The 23,665-nt window shown below is 45.9% G+C and overlaps 1 protein-coding gene across 1 annotated transcript in view; it reads right to left on the bottom strand.

Annotated features, from left to right (window-relative positions):
• LOC121543383 (plexin-A4) overlaps positions 1–23,665 on the bottom strand; it is a 392,722-nt gene that overhangs the window by 338,950 nt on the left and 30,107 nt on the right. The window contains exon 2 of the mRNA XM_041853207.2: positions 15,092–16,440. Coding sequence (XP_041709141.1) covers positions 15,092–16,345 — 1,254 coding nt within the window. The 5' untranslated portion in view covers positions 16,346–16,440. The remainder of the gene's footprint in view (positions 1–15,091; positions 16,441–23,665) is intronic.

Genomic DNA, 23,665 nt, shown 5'->3' with positions numbered 1-23,665 from the left:
TGCACCACCAGGATGGAGCTAGCGTGCCATGTTTTTTTAAGCAAACAAAGCTGTTCATTTTAGTCTATTCAAAGGAAACAAGCACTCATTTAGATCAGGTGGGGCCAATTTAGTGGGTGCAGCCAACACACCTGAACACACTTAACAAGATCGAGGATAGAGAGATTTTTGTTGATGCTGAGAATGTATATGTTTTTAAGTAACATTCTTGGAACATTCTCTGAATGTTACTAAAGTTTTAATGTGTTTTTTATGGAAAGTGTTCTTCATGTTCTGAGAATAGAATTTAGAGCTTATTGATGTTAATGTGTACAACATTCCCAGAATTGCTTAAGTCACATCATTTTGAAAATGTTCCAAGAATGTAATACAACTATGACATTAAATAGAACCACGTGGGAACTTGTGTGGAATGTTCTGTGGAAGTACTGAAACTCTCACAGAAGAACATTGTTTCTTAACATCCTCTGAACAATTTGAGAACATGATTTTAAATAGAACCATGAGTAAACCTGTAGGAAACGTTATGCTGAAGTACTGAAATTCCCACAGAAGAATGTTGTTTCTTAACGTTCTCTGAACTTTTTGAGAACATTCCCAATATCAAACCAGTTGGAGAACGTTCCTAGAACATTACCAAAATTGAAATTAAATGTAACCATGTTTGAACTTTTAGGAACAATTCTGTTAAAGTTATGAAATACCAATATATCTATTTTTTTTGTCAAGTTCCTTAACTGTGCTAAAGCCAAGCAACTATCCTGCACCATTCCTAGAAAGTTGTGGGAAGGTTGAATGCAAAATAACCTTAGGACAACCACGCTCTCACCAAGCTCACCAAGCTCTAAGAAACATGGTTCTCACATATTAAAAATGTGCTGGCCCAGAGTTCTGGCTCAGTGGGCCAGGGAGCGGGAAGCGTTGATGAGGCTAGCACCCAGCCATCCTCTAGTAAGTGTCAAAAGTAGTGCACTATATAGGGAATAGGGTACCATTTGGGATGCAGGCCAGAGCGGTCAACATTAAATATCTAGCCTTCTGCGTTGTTAGTCTTTCTGCAGGCCTGTCTGCTGTTCTCTCCACTGCCAGCCCATGCATCATCACGAGAGAGAGCCTGGCCCGGCGTTGTCGTCGTGACGATAGCTCGGGGCACACACACACGCGCGCACAAACACACCATCACCAGACACCCTTATATCTGTAGCTGTAGTTGGTAGAGAGGTGGACCCCCTCCATCTACAGCCCTCCTGCTGCTTTACTCTTCTGATAGAAAGGGGGGAAAACCAGAGAAGAAGACAAATCTTCCTCTGGCTACTGCCCCTTGACTTGATTTTCATCATTGTTACCGGCGGTTACAAAGGAGCCTCATCACCCATGGGTCAGGGGTTAACTGCCCTATCAGAGAGGAGATGAGAAAGAGGTGAGCGAGGAGAGGAGAGGAGAGGAGAGGAGAGGAGAGGAGAGGAGAGGGAGAGGAGAGGAGAGAGAGGAGAGGAGAGGAGAGGAGAGGGGAGAGGAGGGGGGGGGGGGGGGGGGGGGGGGAGGGGGAGGGAGGGAGGGAGGGGAGGGGAGGGAGGGAGGGAGGGAGAACGGTTCGTCTGACCAACAACAACAGGTGCGGCGGCCATTTATTTTATTTTCCGCCAATTTCAGATTGATGCCTCGGAGGGTGTAATGAGGGTACTTTTGTTAGAAGTGTGTGTGCATGTGTGTGTGTGCATGTGTGTGTGTGTGTGTGTGTGTGTGCATGACACACACTCATGCGTGTACAGAGAACAATATGTGTGTTTTCATCTCCCGTTATTGACACCTGCCGTGATATTTCTGGAGAAGCGTCCTAACATGCCAATCACGCCGAGCAGCGACACAATTTAATAAAATATCCTTGCTGTATGTCATCCTTTCAGGAAGCAGACATGTTTTAATTACACCCGCACAAAACATGACATTTGACACCCATCTCAGTCACCCAGACACAAATAATATCCAGCCCTCAAAACAACCTCACAGAGAGAGGCCCCTATCTGCCTGTCTGTTTGTCTGTCTGTCTCGCTCTCTCTCCTTTCTCTAACAAACTAGAGAGGAGACTGTCTGTCTGTCTGTCTGTCTCTCTCTCTCTCCTTTCTCTAACAAACTAGAGAGGAGACTGTCTGTCTGTCTGTCTGTCTCCTCTCTTTCTTTCTCCCTACTTCCCCCCTCTCACACCCCCACATCCTCCATATCTCTTTCCCTCTCTGCCTACAGTCCCTTCTCTCTTCCTCCTAGCCCCCTCCCTGCCTCTCTCAATCCATGTCTAACGCTCACTCCCTCGCCACTGCAGGTACACGATTCCTTCCGCATTATGGTGAATTTCCTGGGTGGAGTGAGAGTAGCAGGGGAGGACACAGGTTCCTAAAAGCCTCTGGATGAGAGATGAGGCTCTACTGCATCTGAACCACGGCCAAAAACAGAGTACGGAATCAGGTCACTCAGACCTCTCACTGTCTCTCTCTTGCCCTCTGTCTCTCTCCCTCTCTCTCTCTCTCTTTTCCCTCTCTCTCTCTCTCTCTCTCTCTCTCTCTCTCTCTCTCTCTCTCTCTCTCTCTCTCTCTCTCTCTCTCTCTCTCTCTCTCTCTCTCTCTCTCTCTCTCTCTCTCTCTCTCTCTCTCTCTCTCTCTCTCTCTCTCTCTCTCTCTCTCTCTCTCTCTCTCTCTCTCTCTCTCTCTCTCTCTCTCTCTCTCTCTCTCTCTGTCTGCCAGCCAGCTACAGCACAAAGGGAGCTCTCTTCTGGACTGGGCATATGGCTCAGCAGATACAGAGAGAGAGAGAGAGAGAGAGAGAGAGAGAGAGAGAGAGAGAGATGGTGGCACAATGCGATTAGAGGGACTGAATGAGATCCACTGTTCAACGCTCTCTGATGTTTGTCCTAATCTGGGCCTGCAGTGTCACAAAGAGGAGTCCTATGGTCCGCTGGATCAGGAAGTTAATGACACACATTATACTGGTAGACGTGTTTCCCCACAACACTACTCCACCACTGCAGAGCCATGAAGCATCACTTATTTTCCATTTCTCTTTACGTCTATAAAAACAACACAGCAAATATGGGTGGGTAGTCTAATAATTGGTCAATGCAACCGGCAAACAGGTATTTCCATGAACTTCACAACACATAATTATGTACAATGTTTCCACTGTGTGAAATAGCTTGCCTGTCTAATTGAATGCTGGGCACAACAACCTTGCATTACTGCCTACGCTGTTGACTTATAACATTCACATTCATTATGCAATCATATCAACGCATGACAAATACAACACACAGCACCGTGAGCGTATTCTATTATATTTATCTATTGTTTAACTAGGTGAGTCCCATTGAGACAGGAATCTCTATTTCAAGGGATTTGGCTGCCAAGTGAGTCCCATTGAGACAGGAATCTCTATTTCAAGGGATTTGGCTGCCAAGTGAGTCCCATTGAGACAGGAATCTATTTTTCAAGGGACTTGGCTGCCAAGTGAGTCCCATTGAGACAGGAATCTCTTTTTCAAGGGACTTGGTTGCCAAGTGAGTCCCATTGAGACAGGAATCTCTTTTTCAAGGGACTTGGCTGCCAAGTGAGTCCCATTGAGACAGGAATCTCTTTTTCAAGGGACTTGGCTGCCAAGTGAGTCCCATTGAGACAGGAATCTCTTTTTCAAGGGACTTGGCTGCCAAGTGAGTCCCATTGAGACAGGAATCTCTTTTTCAAGGGACTTGGCTGCCAAGTGAGTCCCATTGAGACAGGAATCTCTATTTCAAGGGATTTGGCTGCCAAGTGAGTCCCATTGAGACAGGAATCTCTATTTCAAGGGATTTGGCTGCCAAGTGAGTCCCATTGAGACAGGAATCTCTATTTCAAGGGATTTGGCTGCCAAGTGAGTCCCATTGAGACAGGAATCCATTTTTCAAGGGACTTGACTTGAACTTGAGACCGTTATTTCCCTCCACAGTGTTGTCTGTACATTTGCAGCCCCTTGCAGAGAGCTTGGTGATGGGGGTGCAATGTGCAGTCTGTCTGAGCACTGATCCATGGCACCCTCCATCCTGCTCGCAGCGCATGACAGAGCGCAGAATTGCACGCTACCACCGCCCACTGCCGTTCCCTTTTCGCTTCCCTCCCTCCACCACAAACACTGACCAGCTGACTCCTTCTCTATCTTTCATTTTCTCTGTTTGTACTCTTTTCGTTTCTCCGCTCCGTCTCGATCCACTACTACGCCACATTTTTCTCTCTGCTAAGTCAAGCATCACTTCAAGTGGCACTCTCTTCCGCTCTCTCTTCCTCCTCCTCTCCATCTCTCTCAGCCCTCATCCTCTCCTCTCCTCTGTCTCATCCCTCTCCCTCCAGTATCATCCCTGTTCATCATCCTCTCCTCTCCTCTGTCTCATCCCTCTCCCTCCAGTATCATCCCTGTTCATCATCCTCTCCTCCGTCTCATCCTTCTTCCTCCAGTATCATCCCTGTTCATCATCCTCTCCTCTCCTCTGTCTCATCCCTCTCCCTCCAGTATCATCCCTGTTCATCATCCTCTCCTCCGTCTCATCCTTCTTCCTCCAGTATCATCCCTGTTCATCATCCTCTCCCCCGTCTGATCCTTCTTCCTCCAGTATCATCCCTGTTCATCATCCTCTCCTCTCCTCTGTCTCATCCCTCTCCCTCCAGTATCATCCCTGTTCATCATCCTCTCCTCCGTCTCATCCTTCTTCCTCCAGTATCATCCCTGTTCATCATCCTCTCCTCCGTCTCATCCCTCTCCCTCCAGTAATATCCCTGTTCATCATCCTCTCCTCCGTCTCATCCTTCTTCCTCCAGTATCATCCCTGTTCATCATCCTCTCCTCCGTCTCATCCCTCTCCCTCCAGTATCATCCCTGTTCATCATCCTCTCTGAGCGTGTGTTTGGAAGGTGTCCAGCCATCGGTCCCCATCCTTGGGAATAGCCGTCCATTTATAGAACCCAGTCTCAGAGAGAACAGAGGTCCTTCAAAGCTTCAAAGGTCCCTGCCGCTGCCACTGCCAGAGGATTGTACACACAATGCTGACTGGGCAGATATACTGGAGAGGAGAGAGCAACCCTGGCAATAGGGATGAAACCATACAGAGTCAATGGAGAGAATCTCAGGTCTGAGCTTTTTATGCTATAGCGTAGTGTGGTTAGAAGGAGAGGGTAGGAGCTTGACCTACTATGGTTGGTGATGGGGTTGGTACACACACACACACCACTATGTCTCACACACACTGAGGTCTAGAGAGACTAGTAGTCTACATCAAGCCTGCAGCCTTTGTTTATATGGCAAAATGTTCAACTCTATAGATGCTGTTTGGTTACAGGGGCTTATAGAGCTTATAAGGAGAAAACAACCCCATTCTTATCAATAGACACCTTCTAGTCTCTCCTGGGGACCTAAAGGAGCTATGCTCATATCTGTGACTCTAATCACTTAGCGTGGCTGTTTAGATAAAAAGCATTCAAAACAGTTGTTCTGAATGAAGTTTCCAGTCATTTTAACACTGCTCCGTTTCAATAGTGCTCATTATACAGTGTGTGTCTATGTGAGAGAGAATAGGTTGGTAGAGTGAAATAGCTGTCACCCACTAGATTTAGCTCCCTTTCTATAGAGCCCTGGGGAGTGTTCCAAAGCAGTCAGAATGAATAGCATTGAAGAGGGAACTACACAGAGAGAGGGAAAGAGAGAGAGAGAGAGAGCGAGAGAGAGAGAGTGGCCCAACACCCACTCTTACACTAGCCCAAGCCAATGGCATGTACCAGATGCTCAGCAGGCTCTGCTCACAATTACTGGCCTGAGGCCAAACCACACAACCAACAACATTAGACACTTTATGGAACACAAAGCCTTCACTATTTCATCCTGGAATATCCAAGGCCTGAGGTCATCTGCCTTTGGCCTAAAGAACAGGAATCTGGACTTCACCAAAGAAATCGGAAATACAGACATTGTCATCCTACAAGAAACATGGTATAGAGGAGACGGACCCACTGGTTGCTCTCTAGGTTACAGAGAGCTGGTAGTCCCATCCACCAAACTACCAGGTGTGAAACAGGGAAGGGACTCAGGGGGTATGCTAATTTGGTATAGAGCAGACCTAACTCACTCTATTAAATTAATCAAAACAGGGAAATTTTACATTTGGTTAGAAATTCAAAAGGAAATTATCTCAACTGAGAAAAATGTCCTCCTGTGTGCTACCTATATCCCCCCACTAGAATCCCCATACTTTAATGAAGACAGTTTCTCCATCCTGGAGGGGGAAATCAATCATTTCCAGACCCAGGGACATGTACTAGTCTGTGGCGACCTAAATGCCAGAACTGGACAAGAACCTGACACCCTCAGCACACAGGGGGGACAAACACCTACCTGGAGGTGACAGCATTCCCTCCCCCATATGCCCCCCTAGGCACAACTACGACAACATAACCAACATACGGGTCACGACTCCTGCAGCTCTGTCGCACACTGGGTATGTACATAGTCAATGGTAGGCTTCGAGGGGACTCCTATGGTAGGTACACCTATAGCTCATCTCTTGGCAGTAGTACTGTAGACTACTTTATCACTGACCTCAACCCAGAGTCTCTCAGAGCGTTCACAGTCAGCCCACTGACACCCCTATCAGACCACAGCAAAATCACAGTCTACTTGAACAGAGCAATACTCAATCATGAGGCATCAAAGCCAAAGGAACTGAATAATATTAAGAAATGCTATAGATGGAAGGAAAGTAGTGTTGAAACCTACCAAAAAACAATTAGGAAACAACAAATTCAATCCATTCTAGACAACTTCCTGGACAAAACGTTCCACTGTAATAGTGAAGGTGTAAACTTGGCAGTAGAAAACCTCAACAGTATATTTGACCTCTCAGCTTCCCCTATCAAATCTAAAAATCTCTAACAGAAAACCAAAGAAAAGTAATAACAGTGATAAATGGTTTGATGAAGAATGCAAAAAACCTAAGAAAGAAATTGAGAAACCTATCCAACCAAAAACATAGAGACACAGAAAACCTGAGCCTACGCCTTCACTATGGTGAATCACTAAAACAATACAGAAATACACTACGGAAAAAGAAGGAACAGCATGTCAGAAATCAGCTCAATGTAATTGAAGAATCCATAGACTCTAACCACTTCTGGGAAAATTGGAAAACACTAAACAAACAACAACACGAAGAGCTATCTATCCAAAACGGAGATGTATGGGTAAACCACTTCTCCAATCTTTTTGGCCCTATAACAGAGAACAAACAGCAAAAAAATAAACATGATCAAATGCAAATCTTAGAATCAACTATTAAAGACTACCAGAACCCACTGGATTCTCCAATTACATTGAATGAACTACAGGACAAAATACAAACCCTCCAACCCAAAAAGTCCTGTGGTGTTGATGGTATCCTCAATGAAATGATCAAATATACAGACCACAAATTTCAATTAACTATACTTAAACTCTTTAACATCATCCTTGGCTCTGGCATCTTCCCCAATATTTGGAACCAAGGACTGATCACCCCAATCCGCAAAAGTGTAGACAAATTTGACCCCAATAACTACCGTGGGATATGCGTCAACAGCAACCTTGGGAAAATCCTCTGCATTATCATTAACAGCAGACTAGTTCATTTCCTCAGTGAAAACAATGTACTGAGCAAATGTCAAATTGGCTTTTTACCAAATTACCGTACGACAGACCACGTATTCACCCTGCACACCCTAATTGACAAACAAACAAAACAAAACAAAGGCAAAGTCTTCTCATGCTTTGTTGATTTCAAAAAAGCTTTTGACTCAATTTGGCATGAGGGTCTGCTATACAAATTGATGGAAAGTGGGGTTGGGGGAAAAACATACGACATTATAAAATCCATGTACACAAACAACAAGTGTGCGGTTAAAATTTGCAAAAAACACACACATTTCATTCCACAGGGCCGTGGGGTGAGACAGGGATGCAGTTTAAGCCCCACCCTCTTCAACATATATATCAACGAATTGGCGAGGGCACTAGAACAGTCTGCAGCACCCGGCCTCACCCTACTAGAATCTGAAGTAAAATGTCTTCTGTTTGCTGATGATCTGGTGCTTCTGTCACCAACCAAGGAGGGCCTACAGCAGCACCTAGATCTTCTGCACAGATTCTGTCAGACCTGGGCCCTGACAGTAAATCTCAGTAAGACAAAAATAATGGTGTTCCAAAAAAGGTCCAGTTGCCAGGACCACAAATACAAATTCCATCTAGACACCGTTGCCCTAGAGCACACAAAAAAACTATACATACCTTGGCCTAAACATCAGCGCCACAGGTAACTTCCACAAAGCTGTGAACGATCTGAGAGACAAGGCAAGAAGGGCCTTCTATGCCATCAAAAGGAACATAAAATTTGACATACCAATTAGGATCTGGCTAAAAATACTTGAATCAGTTATAGAACCCATTGCCCTTTATGGTTCTGAGGTCTGGGGTCCGCTCACCAACCAATAATTCACAAAATGGGACAAACACCAAATTGAGACTCTGCATGCAGAATTCTGCAAAAACATCCTCTGTGTACAACGTAAAACACCAAATAATGCATGCAGAGCAGAATTAGGCCAATACCCGCTAATTATCAAAATCCAGAAAAGAGCCGTTAAATTCTATAACCACTTAAAAGGAAGCGATTCCCAAACCTTCCATAACAAAGCCATCACCTACAGAGAGATGAACTTGGAGAAGAGTCGCCTAAGTAAGCTTGTCCTGGGGCTCTGTTCACAAACACAAACAGACCCCACACAGCACCAGGACAACAACAACAACAACAACAACAACAACAACACAATTAGACCCAACCAAATCATGAGAAAAAAAAAGAGAATTAATTGACACATTGGAAAGAACAAACAAAAAAACAGAGCAAACTAGAATGCTATTTGGCCCTAAACAGAGAGTACACAGTGACAGAATACCTGACCACTGTGACTGACCCAAACTTAAGGAAAGCTTTGACTATGTACAGACTCAGTGAGCATAGCCTTGCTATTGAGAAAGGCCGCCGTAGGCAGACCTGGCTCTCAAGAGAAGACAGGCTATGTGCACACTGCCCACAAAATGAGGTGGAAACTGAGCTGCACTTCCTAACCTCCTGCCAAATGTATGACCATATTAGAGACACATATTTCCCTCAGATTACAGCGATCCACAAAGAATTCGAAAACAAACCCAATTTTGATAAACTCCCTTATCTACTGGGTGAAAAACCACATTGTGCCATCACAGCTGCAAGATTTGTGACCTGTTGCCACAAGAAAAGGGCAACCAGTGAAGAACAAACACCATTGTAAATACAACCCATATTTATGTTTATTTATTTTCCCATTTGTACTTTAACTATTTGCACATTGTTACAACACTGTATATATACATAATATGACATTTGAAATGTCTTTATTCTTTTGAAACTTCTGAGTGTAATGTTTACTGTTAATATTTATTGTTTATTTCACTTTTGTTTACTATCTACTTCACTTGCTTTGGCAATGTTAACACACGTTTCCCATGCCAATAAAGCTCTTAAATTGAATTGAATTGAATTGAGAGAGAGCTGACGACACTTGCCAGGGCCTGACAGTGATGTCATCTCTCCGAGACGTGCCATCAGTCTCTCAGCAGATCAATAGGGTTTATGGGATGCAAAATAGGGGGACTTTTGGAGTGTGTGTGTGTGTGTGTGTGTGTGTGTGTGTGTGTGTGTGTGTGTGTGTGTGTGTGTGTATGTGCTTGCGGTGCGTTGCGTTGCGTTGTGGTGCGTCCACACATTTACTCTTCTATCCGAGGAGAGAGATGCAATATTAGTCTTTGTGTTCTATAGAGTCAATACTACTACCTGGCTGTGTTGTGTTGGCTTGTTTGCCTCACAGACAGGAGAGGCAGCCTTGATATTGCGCTATTCTCCATAATTCATGTTTATGTATGATCCCACCTGTCAGAAGCAATGGGGGAACAACAGATCTGTATGGGGTAGAGAACACAATCAAATTAAACTAAATTACACTCACTGATTTCAGGGGAAACGGGGTGGAAATTGAGACATCCGAAAACGGCGCCGGAAGACAACGAGAAAACGAGAGGCAGAAAAATAAAGATACATTTGTTTTGAATTTTTTGGCAACGGCTGGTTGAAGAGACACTTGGTTAATACCATAATAATGTATTGTGATGGATTGTGACCTTTTGTGGGCTAGTATCATGTATGGAGATGTAATTAGTGTGGCAGGCGGATGGGAAGCCGGCGGAGAGACGACTGTGGTTGCACCCTAAATGGCACCCTGTTTTCCTACATACTGTACTATGGACCCTGGTCAAAAGTAGTGCACTATATAGGGATTAGGGTGCCATTTGGAACAAGACTGTGTTTTAATGAAGCCAGATCCGGAGGATGTGGAGGGGACTGAATCACCAGACGACGCTGATTAAACTCCAATCACCGCTCAACTCATAAAGAAGGCCGCCCGGACAAGACACAATATCCAAAGGTTGATCAGACGGAAGGGAGAAGAGCCATTATCAAAAAGAAGAACATCAAACATGAACTTAGGCCAGATGAGTGTTGCTGTCCGAGCTGCTTTGAAGTGGGTGGGGGGTGGGGGTGGGGGGGGGTGGGGGTGGAGAGCGAGAGACTGGCGACGAAGTAGAATAATCTAATTAGTTGGAAATAATTCTGAATGTAGAAGAATAGCCGATAGCATGCTACTTAACGACATGTCATTTATGATCATTAGGAAGTGGGGAGTGAGGGCGAGGAGGATCGCAGTCATGTGACAGGGGTGTACACGCGACCTTGTCTCTCCTCTCTGTACGCAGCCTAGAGCGGTGAGAAAACCACTCAGCTGTTTACAGCAAAACAGGCGAGAGAGAAAGAGAGCGAGGGAGAGAAGAGAAAGGAGAGAATTTACTGCTATCCTGCGTCTTGTTTTTTCTCTCATTCCTGCTGACACGGTGAACATGTCGAGGACGAGCAGGTGCTTTTTTTTGTTGTATAGGTCACATGCCACTTCACTATGATCTATGGATGCGGACCCGGCCCAGACTGGTACTGTTGAGCATGCATTATGTGGTTCAGTCGAGCGTGGCTCCTCCTCCTCTGTTCCCGTCCTGATGCTGCTCCTCTCCCGATAGGAGGTGCAGTAGGCCTGACCTCACAAATCCAGCTTTAATAGGTACTTTCACGGCTGTGCTGGACAGCTATAGGCCCACTGTTGACTCACTAGGGGGAATAAAAATGTACCATAGAGACCTTTTTAAATGTCCTATAGCCTAAAATGTCTGTCGCTGTGACATTGATGTGGTGGCATGCTGTTATGAACGAATCCTAACTTGAGTTACACACTTTTGGGTAGGGGAAATCAAGCGTTGATGTCAATGGGAGATTTGCACAAAGCGTATTGATTGTACCACCTACTGCTGGCACAGGGATAGAGTAAGAACTCTCCATACATTCACATCTCCATTCATACGATCCGATCGAAAGGCGCCAAATCCAAGCAACACCATCTAGGAAAACCAATCACATCCCTGAGAGTAAACTACTGCCTGCTTCAGCCAATCGGCTGTGGCTTCGTGTAATCGGACATCCAATCACCTCAGAGCATTCAGCGTGGTTCACCTCTACCTCTGAGCCTTTCTGTAATTCCATATCTGTATCTGCTCTGGAAATAGCTGCATGCTGCCAAGTTCAAATCCACAGGGACTCTTCTTTGACTAATCCAACATTAAGTTCACCGGCAGATTTAACAACCCACATGTATCTGAGATACACACTGATGTTACAGGATGCTTTTTCAGATATATATAACTTCACTTACAACTAAATCGTTTTTTAATGATGAATTGATAAATTGCTTATTTTTGGCTGCAATTCACTTCTAGTCAATTAAGCCCTCACAAGCCAGCTAATATTATTGGCTGAAAAACCAACTGCTACAACAAAGATGTTAGAGACAAGAGCATTCTATGCACTCTAGAGTGCCCCTAACACAAAGTGGCAATCAAACAAATTGGTACTCCTTTCAAAGACAGAGTTTATCTAATGAGCTGAGGTGAATGACCATTGTCTTTGCTTCTAGTGTGTGTGTGTGTGTGTGTGTGTGTGTGTGTGTGTGTGTGTGTGTGTGTGTGTGTGTGTGTGTGTTTCTGTGTGTGTGTGTGTGTGTTTCTGTGTGTGTGTGTGTTTCTGTGTGTGTGCGTGCGTGTGTGTGTGTTTCTGTGTGTGTGTGTGTGCATACATATATCGTCTGTATTAAGGGTGTGCATGTGTCTGCCTCTCTGCTCCTCTCTACAGCCAAGCTACTCTAATGAGCCTAGGGGCAGTTCATCCTCTCTATAATTGGGGGGAAAACATATCAGGTCAAAAATACAACAAGAGAGCTTGAAAGGGAGAGAGAACCAGAACCAGAGAGAGAGAGGGAAAGAGAGATAGCGAGAGAGAGAGAGAGAGAGAGAGAGAGAGAGGGCCTTCATTTGATCTCGCTCTGTGGTTCTGTGGTTCCTCATTAGACTTTCATATGAGCACAAACCCAAAGCTACTAGCTGTTACTACAGTAGCTGCAGCTTCTCTGCCATTCAGTCTCTCTCCTCTCTACACCACAGCCCTGTGGTTGGAGCCTGTGACTATCTTGGCTGCTGCATTTGGAGGGAAGCAAGCGAATGATGACTTGAACTACATTTTTGGCAATATTCAAAATGCGTTCCCCTTCATGCATTATTGAAAAGAGAGTGAGGAATTAATTGGAGACTACCAACCAGGATTTGGGTAAAATGATCAGTGTGATATTAGGGAGACATCCATCTCCCCCACACATACACAGCTAGCAGGTTCTCTATCTCTCTCTTTCTCTGTCTCTCTCTCTCTTTCTGTCTCTGTCTGTGTCTGTGTCTGTGTCTGTGTCTGTGTCTGTGTCTGTGCTCTGTCTCTGTCTCTGTCTCTGTCTCTGTCTCTGTCTCTGTCTCTGTCTCTGTCTCTCTCTGTCTCTGTCTCTGTCTCTGTCTCTGTCTCTGTCTCTGTCATCTCTCTGTCTCTGTATCTTGTCAGACAACATGTTCCCATTGTGCAAAGATCCAAGAACAACACAGACGCCCCGCCATTTACCTCTAATCACTTACTAATGTGTGTGTGTGTGCGTGTGTGTGTGTGTGTGTGTGTGCGTACCTCTATATATGAACATGTGTTTGAAGTCATATCCCTGTAAAACCAGGCAATCATTTATGCAACCCCCCTCCTTGAATATCAATCATTTAAAAAACCTTCAGACATAATTTGTTTAGGGGCGTTTCTTTTGTTTTTTTTCCCCTCTTTGCCATATAATCAAAGTGCTTCTCCCTGCCTTTAAGGGAAAAGGTTCTAGTATCCATAGTGACAGAGCGGCCAGGGGAGAGTAAGGGCCATCCGTCTCCAGGCTGGGGCTTTGTGACGGCGCCCGCCTCTAATTTATACTGAGGTCGCCATACTGCGGCACGTGCTGAAATGGCACCATTCCTCACCGCTAACCCCGTGTCCTCCCACCACCACCCCCCGACGACGGCGCACGCCACCACTGATTTATCCCTCGCCGGAAACACAGTGAGCAGCACGCCGCACGCCTATGATACAAGTTCTCTGTTCTTCAGTTGAGATAGTCCCTCTGAATCAAACTGTAAAAGGAGAAGAAGGGTAGAATCTGGGAATCTGAGAATCACACCCTTCCTCTAGAGACTAAGATTAGTCATGTCATTGCACCGATAGGGACAACTTCATGTATTTAATCACAGTACAGTCAGACCCGTACAAACATGTACACACTAGCACAGATCAATTAATGAATGAATTAATCTTTGTGACCGTACAACTTTCGACACTCCCCAAATGAACTAAAAGAGAGGCTCACAAGCACTAACAAGCTCATGTCTTCCAGAAAAGTCGGAGGAATTTGAAGATACCTAACGCAACGTCAGTGTTACGTCATCCCTCATTTTAGACAGTTTCCAGAAACATCCATACAGTACATTAATCACAACACAACTGCAGATTGTGTGACTTTACGCAGCGCCTTTGTCAATTCTATAGGAGTGAAACTGCAGGAAACTATAGTGAACAGTAGAGATAGCAGGGGAGCTCTTTAGACTAAGAGGCGAGGTCCCCTGCATTAAGACCCACTGATGGGTTTGTTTACTAGCTAATGTTCAGCACAGCATAGCAGCTGTGGAGAACCCTGCCTGACTGCTATTAATTTGGCCGTGACTGCTATTCAGTGAAATCTCATCACAGTAATAAATGGACTCTCCAAGGGAAGGCAAATTCTTGTTTCTTCAGCTTGTCTGCGTTTTACCTGAGGAGGAGTGGTAGCTAATTTTTTTTAATGCTGTTGCGTCTCATCAAAGCTCTGCTTTGCTTTGAGAGACACTGTTGACGTGTGATTTAACCTGAAGAGATCAATTGAAATGTGTTATTGAATTGCTAATACCACGAAGGAGTGAAGTAAATTATGTTAATTATTATGAGTGTGAGTTGCCCAAACCTCTAAGAGGAATAGAGAAACAGATACTGGAGCTGGTTAACACTTCAAATTAATCCAATGGTGCAGCAGCCCACCCAGAAACATGGCGTCTCTAATATACCTTCAGAGTGAGACAAAACTCTCATTATGGTACTGTTGTGTAGTGTGGGTGATGAGCCTTCACGTTTCATTTAGTAGAACAAAATAAATACACCCTAAATATGCACCTCTTGTTACTACGTGTTTCATTGTCAGAATGTAGAACAGATTTAACACAGTGTTCAAGTTGAATACAGCTCACTTATGAATCCCTACTCTTGTATTCCAGCATTGGTAACACAAAGTAAATAGGACTGTATTCAACATACTCGCCACACTGGCTTGTGGTGAACAAAATGTATGTTGAATGACAGAGTCAATCATCAAGACCTTGATTCGATGGATGAGGTGTGAAAATGGTTGGTTAGCACTGCCCTAAGTGTAGTCTGTGTAGGTGTTAAGTAGTGTGTGTGTGTGTGTGTGTGTTTGGTACTCACAGCGCTGCTGCAGCGGATGTCCTTGACCTTGAGCCAGGCCAGGTCCAGGGTGCCCTCACCCTTGTAGCACGACTGCAGCCGTTCCTTGATGCGCTCGTTGATCTCCCGCAGGGCGAACACGCACAGCGCTGACTCCTGCGAGGCCTCGCGCGGCCGCCGCTTCTGGCCCTTGGAGAAGACGGTGAAGAGGACGTCATCGTCGGGCCCCACACCAAGCGAGCGCCCCAATATGGCACCCGCCTTGGAGAGGTAGGCTGCCTGTAGGAGCCGGTACTCCACGCCGCCCTTCACACAGCCCAGGGGCACCTCCACATACGAGTTAAACGCTGTGTCGTCTTTACACAGCCGGACTATTTTAGAAGTGTACACCTGTTCCCGCCCCGCAGAGGAGGAGCCGGCGGTCGGCCCGTTCCCCATCTCCGGCTGCAGTGTAAGGAAGTAGACAAAGTTACCCGAGCCGAATCCGTAGACGTAGTAGATGTCGAAGTCAGGCACGATGGTGAACGTGTCTGACGGGATCTTGATCATAGATGCCACAAACTCGTCGTGGAAGACGTAGGCGAACATGCCGTCCTCCTCCGAGTTGCGCGCCAGCTTGCGGCTGGAGATGGTGGGGAAGTACTCGGGCTTGCCATCCACTGCCGTGGCCACAAACAGCTTGTCGGGCGAGGAGTCCCCGTACGACACGATGACGCCGAACACCGAACCGCTCTCGTTGACCCCGGACAGGTAGTGCTCCTTCTTGTGGAAGGGCTCTCCCAGCTTGAACAGGTCATCCAGGCGGAGGAGTTTACAGATGCCCTGATAGAGACTACCACAGGCTAGTAGCCGGTTCTCCCGGTAGTCCATCAGCAGCATCTTGTTGACGTTGTTGGTGAGAGATAGAGGCTCACTGCAGGGCTGCACGATGCGTGGTGGGTAGCACTTGCGGTTGTCCTCGTCGGGGCCAGTCTCGTGGTACACCTGTACGTTTAGGTCGGGGGAGAGTTTGTAGATGCGGTTGACCGCTCCCAGGTACACGTTGCCGTTGCGTTCGTCCACGGCCACGTGGTTGAACTTCCACTCAGGGTTCTCGGCGCTGAACGTGCTATAGTCCTCCTCCTCGGCTGCGTCGATGGAGGCGGTGATGATGGCGGCGCCGTCGGGGGCATGGGGGAGGGGCCTGGATGCCAAGGAGAGAGGGAGGGCCAGGGCCAACAGGAAGCAGCAAAGGGTCAGACAGGAAGTCCGTGTCCTGGTGTGGTGGGACTCCATGGTCCGGGGTTTCAGGGAGGGCTAGAAGGGGCTCAGTCCAGTACTCTCAGCCAATCCGTGATCAGGCCTCTCTTGGGATTGAGGTCATTCTATACCTGGAGAAGAGAAGAGAAATATGAGGTGGGAAACACAAAAAGACAACATTCACGTGTCTACATAAAGAGTCTACATACACATTTATCATACAGAGTCTCCATACACATTTATCATACAGAGTCTCCATACACATTTATCATACAGAGTATCAGACATATTTATCATACAGAGCACTGCACTAATAAAAAGGCAATAAGGCAGCAGAAAAAGAGAGACATACATTATCAAGTCCAAACCCATCTGAACCTTTCAGAGACAGACAGAAGACATCAAGCGAGACAGTGAGACAACGAGAAAGAGGGTATAAAGTGTGGTCCTCTGTAGCTCAGCTGGTAGAGCACGGCGCTTGTAACGTCAAGGTAGTGGGTTCGATCCCCGGGACCACCCATACACAAAAATGTATGCACGCATGACTGTAAAAGCGATAAAAGCGTCTGCTAAATGGCATATTATTATTAAAGTCTGAGAGAACCCGTGCTGGTGTGAGTAGGGGACTGTGTGTTGTCAGAGGGCTAATGCAGGACCCGGGGGGGGTTATCTCTGGTCATCCGTTCTGTGTCTCTGCATGGGCCCCTTACATCCCATCACATCCCATCACATCCCTCACAGCCAGGCTGCTCCACTCCTAATTGATTCTCCCCTCAGAGTTTGATTTGCATGCTTTGGTGATTTTTCCCTCTTTTCTCCAGATAGAGCTTCCCACCTGCTGACATGGCTAGGAGACATAGCTCTAACACTCTACACACACACACAGTACACACACACACAGTACACACACACACACACACACTCACACACACACAGAGTTTATGGGCAGAGGTGGAGCAATTAGGAGGAAGTGCTAGTGGTTGCAGAAACAAGCGCCTCGTCAGTCCCTGGGTCGTTTGTCATGCCTCAGCAATATCCCACTACTGTTCCTCCTTGCCTATACACACACACAGTACACACACACACACACAGTACACACACACACACAGTACCCACACAGAGATACATATAGAGTATGTTCTGTATGTTGAAACATACAGAAACAAAGGCTACACAGTACATAGAACACACCAAGAGGAAATGAGGAGAGCATTTCCTGTAAACACTGCAGTCCCCTGTGCTTCCAACTGCTCATTAGCTCTCCCCCATGAACAGGTGAATCGCTGCGTGGTATCCAGGGTCAGCCTCCACAACACTGCTGACACACACACCACACACACACACACACACACACACACACACACACATACACACACACACACACACTCTTGCATTAATTACACTGACGCTAAACAAATCTCACACTCACTGCTCTTCATTGTAGCTCTATCATTGTTTTCAGCATTAAAAAAAAATAATAATAACGTTGATTAGTTATGAAATTACAAAAAAGATTAATAACATTCCACCCATGAGGCCACTAGAGGGTGCTTTGGTCATTCCACTGCAAGGTTTAAATGTCCTGCATCGCAGGGAAGTTCTCCTGCAACAGGGTGATCAAATTAAGATCCTACATCTGTACCTCCGGGCTAACAAAATTCATTTCCATGACAATGGACAATAATGTATTGTACCATATAATATTGTATCTTATCTTGTCATATCATATCACATTGTATCATTTGCATGTACATGTATGAGTCAGTGTTAGGTTGAGCCCATCGCACTGGGCACAGACGTCAGTTCAACATCTAGTTTTGATTTACATTTGGTTGAGTTGTCAACTAATGTGAATTCATGTGAAATCAATAAAAAATGTCACCATGTCATTGAATATAGGTTACATTTGTGTGAAAAAATATGAAATGTCATTATGTTGATGACTTTTTGCAAATCCAATCAATTTTGAATGTTGATTCAACCAGTTTTTGCCCAGTGGGACTATTTCTCCCACATTGACAGATAGCTCCAATCAGATAGTCACTTGGTATCTCCAGGTGAAATCTCCTGGTGAGGAGCAATCATGGAACCCCCCGACTGGGCTGCAATCTGATCACACTCACTCTGACTCATATTAGTGAGAGAAAAGAACAGATCGGCCGATGGGCTAACACATTTGAGAGAGAGAGCGAGAGAGAGTGAGAGGGTGAGAGATGGTGAGATCCAGAGAGAGAGAGAGAGAAAGAGAGAGAGAGAGAGAGAGAGAGAGAGAGAGAGAGAGAGAGAGAGAGAGAGAGAGAGAGAGATGTTGAGTGCCAGAGAGAGAGAGAGAGAGAGAGAGAGAGTGAGAGGGTGAGAGATGGTGAGATCCAGAGAGAGAGAGAGAGAGAGAGAGAGAGAGAAAGATGGTGAGTGCCAGAGAGAGAGAGAGAGAGAGAGAGAGGTGGAGAAAGAAAGAGTAATAATTTCTCCAAGGAAGAAGAAAAAGGGGGGGAGAACCCAAGGACTGAATAAGGACTAATGAAAGGGCATTGGGCTCTCTGCCTCGACAAAAAATAAAGGACTGTTGTAATATTAATCTTACACCGGGAGCTGCTGTGAGCTTCCAACTCTAATTTACCAGCGGGGGACAGAGTACCTGGATAACAAAGTGCTCAGCTGGAAATACCTCAACAACTTAATTCAACTGTAAATAGCAAAAGAGAGAAATAGGGAGGGAGGGAATGAAGGTGGAATATCACAGAACCTGTAGTGTCGATGGGTACACATATCATCTCCTTCTCTGTGGCAGGTGCAAACACACGCACACACACACACACACACATCGCACATACAAACTCTATCCCTCCCTCTCTCCCTCACACACACACACACTAACACAGAAAGAACCCGCTGGCTTTGGCGCCTTCAACAATTTATGATGATCGCGACCTGAAACCGTCGGTGACACGCAATTATCCTGCCCATCGGGGAAGCTCGTTTAGCTCCTATTGGCCTTTGCCTGCTGATCATCGCACGCCATTAATTAAATCTGAGTGGCTCAGCCATGTTCCGCTTCGTACAACACACACAGCCCTGAACATTCAAACACATTGTTTATCTACATCTACATTATGTGTGCCTTTTCTTCACCTTTGTACACAGGAAGTAAGAAGCCTTGGCTTGTCTGGCTGGAACGGCTCATTGGAGCAGGAGCCTATCCCCTGTTTCTGTAGCGTGAGGCAGCTCCCCCCTCAGTTCAACGTCTATTTTTGATTTACATTTGGTTGAGTTGTCAACTAATGTGAATTCAACGTGAAATCAACAACAAAAACACCATGTCATTGGATTTAGGTTAAAAGTGGGGTAAAACAATACGAAATGCCTTTATGTTGATGGCTTCTTGCAAACCCAATCCGTTTTCCACGTTGAGTCAACGACATCACATTAATTTTTGGGGGGTTGAAATGACGTGGAAACAACATTGATTCAACCAGTGGGTTGATGTACAAGTACACCCCCTGGACAGGACACCCAATATATTTCCTTAATGCTGAGTACCAAGCAGTGTATGTGCGTATGTGTTTGTGTATGTGTGTCTCTTCAAGTGTATGTGTGTGTGTGTGTGTGTGTGTGCCTGTGTGTGTGTGTGTGTGTGTGTACCTGTCTGCTTGTGTGTGTGTCTCGGTGTGCTATAGGTAGGTACCACAGTAACTCCAGGCCACACGCTGCGCCAGCACATCAAAGGGAGCTGATGAATTCATGTTTGGTGTCACACTCTCTCTCACATTCAAGGCTTTGCTGGATATGTGGGCAAAAACACCATGCAGTGCAGTCTGAGGTGTGTGTGTGTGTGTGTGTGTGTGTGTGTGTGTGTGTGTGTGTGTGTGTGTGTGTGTGTGTGTGTGTGTGTGTGTGTGTGTGTGTGTGTGTGTGTGTGTGTGTGTGTGTGTGTGTGTGTGTGTGTGTATACTGTATGTGCTCTCCACTTTCAGAAATAATTGGATATATATGCTTTTTCATTAAAAAATTGTCTTTGTCCCTGAAAGATGTAAAATCACAAAATGCATTAACATCCCTAAACTGTGCCCATGCAAATTAGAGGCATTATTTGGTTTGCGGGGAGAGACGGTGAGGCGCGCCACAAACCAGCTGAATCTGATAAAGTCCTATGGCAGAGAAAGAAAGAAGCAGAGAAGAGAGAAGAAGAGGAGGAGGAGGAGAAGTCAAAAACAAGTAGCAGAAGTATTGATCGGTTCCTCTGCGGGCGTCTGAGCCGATCCATGCCAACCAGGTGAATAGGCATCGTCAAGGTTACACTCCGTCAAGGGATGAGGCTCCAAGTCTCTCTGTCTCCCTCTCTGTCTCCCTCTCTCTCTCTCGCTTTCTCTACCAGCAAAACATCAGAGCTCTCCCTCCCTCACTAACGCGCCAGCCTTACTGATGAGCTCAGTCTGCCTCCCACCTGTGAACCTGAGATAAGGCTAACCTAGTGACAGACAGACAGACAGACAGACAGACAGACAGACAGACAGACAGACAGACAGACAGACAGACAGACAGACAGACAGACAGACAGACAGACAGACAGACTGGCAGTTGAACAGACTGTGACGGACTGATGGCCAGACGGACAAACGGACAGAGGAAAGACAGAGACATACAGACAGACAGACAGACAGACAGACAGACAGACTAGCAGATAGACAGAAAGACTGTGACAGAGACAGACAGACAGCCAGACAGACAGACAGACAGACAGACAGACAGACAGACAGACAGACAGACAGACAGACAGACAGACAGACAGACAGACAGACAGAGGGGGAGTAGACTGCATAATATTGTCTGGCTCTCAGCCCGTCTGTCTAATAGATAACAGCACACATAAACAACAAGCACAAGACTTCAACAATAGATATGTCTGCTATTGAGTGATGATAACACAGGCATTTCAGAGGTTACAGCTAGCTAGTCAAGGTCAACCACTGCATAGCTGAACCAAGACACAACCCAATCCAGCTATTAATAGGTTGAATAGGTTCGCTGATGAGTAGGAGCACTGGAACAGTGAATGTATGCCGACGTCTTCATGGTGGAAATAAATGGGGAAAATGGACTCTTTTGTAAACAGATTAACTTCTCCAAATATAAAAACCCGCTCTGAAACATCTAACACAAAACATATGAGTCAAATGGGATTACGGGAGATTATGAGTGGGAAAAAGTAGGGTAATTACGCTATAATCCTTTACATTCACAAAACCCACCCAGATCTTTACACTTTTATCGGGCGGTAATCTGTCACAGGGTGAATGGAGAGAGATGACAACAACACACATAGATGGGAATGATACCAACATGCAGGTAAACATATTAGATTATAATGTAATAAAATACCTACTGATAAAACAGAGAGGAGGGAGAGAGGCAGACAGAGATACCTACTGATAAAACAGAGAGGAGTGAGAGAGGCAGACAGAGATACCTACTGATAAAACAGAGAGGAGGGAGAGAGGCAGACAGAGATACCTACTGATCAAAGAGAGAGGAGGGAGAGAGGCAGACAGAGATACCTACTGATCAAAGAGAGAGGAGGGAGAGAGGCAGACAGAGATACCTACTGATAAAACAGAGAGGAGGGAGAGAGTGAGAGAGGCAGACAGAGAGAACAAACAGAGACAGCTGGAGATACTATGATACTATAATGGAACGAGAGAAGAGAGGGAGGAGGAGAGGTAAAGAGGACAAACAGAGAGGTATGCAGTCTACAGCTGGAGATACTATGACCCTACATTAAAGAAAGAGAAGAATACAGGAGGAAGACGAAGGAGAAGAAGAGAGCACAAACGGATACAGTCTAGTCTACAACTAGATATGCTATGCTCCTGTCCTCTTGCTGCCCTTCCAGGAGGTCACTCAGTTCAGCGCTGTGGCCGTGCCCGTCAGTGGAGATGGCACGGTGGCATGGAGGAGAGGTGGCACAGATTAACAGACTAATCCCTGCAGCTCCCACTGAGCCCTGGCAATGATCACAGGGATAACAGTCACTACCCATCCTACAGTACACTCACTGAGCTGGGATAGGGATACACCCTGCACTCACCCAGGATAATCCATCACACACACACACACACACACAAACCAGTGAGACTATACACACACACACACTAGCATGTTGAAACAAACAACCGCACACACACACAAACACATACACAATCACACACACAAACACACACACAAAAACACACACGCAAACACAAAAACACACACACAAACATACAAACACACACACAAACACACAAACACACACACACACACACACACACAAACACACACAAACACACACAATGATCATGTACATTGGCAGTTTCAAGCTCATTACACCTGCAACAAAGGCAGAGCATCATCCTACAAAGCTAGTGCATCATCCTACAAAGGCAGTGCATCATCCTACAAAGGCAGTGCATCATCCTACAATGGCAGTGCATCATCCTACAAAGGCAGACCATCATCCTACAATGGCAGAGCATCATCCTACAAAGGCTGATCATCATCCTACAGAGGCAGAGCATTCATTCTACAAAGGCAGATCCTCATCCTACAAAGGCAGAGCATCATCCTACAATGGCAGAGCATCATCCTACAATGGCAGTGCATCATCCTACAAAGGCAGTGCATCATCCTACAATGGCAGACCATCATCCTACAACGGCAGAGCATCATTCTACAAAGGCAGATAATCATCCTACAAAGGCAGTGCATCATCTTACAAAGGCAGATCATCATCCTACAAAGGCAGTGCATCATCCTACAAAGGCAGTGCATCATCCTACAAAGTGATTTTAGGCTCAGGCTGTGCCCCAGCTCCTGGTTAAAACAACACTAGTTCCTAACATCATCCAACACAAGCAAACAGCTCAGGAAGGAGAGGTAGCTAAGGAGGGAAGGAGAGGTATCTAAGGAGGGAAGGAGAGGTAGCTAAGGAAAGAAGGAGAGGTATTTAAGTAGGGAAGGAGAGGTAGCTAAGGAGGGGAGGAGAGGTAGCTAAGGAGGGAAGGAGAGGTAGCTAAGGAGGGAAGGAGAGGTAGCTAAGGAGGGAAGGAGAGGTAGCTAAGGAGGGAAGGAGGGAAGGAGTGGTATCTAAGGAGGGGAGGTAGCTAAGGAGAGAAGGAGAGGTAGCTATGGAGAGAAGGAGGGGTATCTAAGGAGGGAAGGAGAGGTAGCTAAGGAGGGAAGGAGAGGTAGCTAAGGAGGGAAGGAGAGGTAGCTAAGGAGGGAAGGAGAGGTAGCTAAGGAGGGAAGGAGAGGTAGCTAAGGAGGGAAGGAGAGGTATCTAAGGAGGGAAGGAGAGGTAGCTAAGGAGGGAAGGAGAGG

The sequence above is a fragment of the Coregonus clupeaformis genome, unplaced genomic scaffold (genome assembly GCF_020615455.1).
Source record: "Coregonus clupeaformis isolate EN_2021a unplaced genomic scaffold, ASM2061545v1 scaf0042, whole genome shotgun sequence".
NCBI classification, from domain to species: domain Eukaryota; kingdom Metazoa; phylum Chordata; class Actinopteri; order Salmoniformes; family Salmonidae; genus Coregonus; species Coregonus clupeaformis.
Note: the sequence above shows the minus strand (reverse complement) of the source record. Positions and strands in the feature narration are given on the sequence as shown.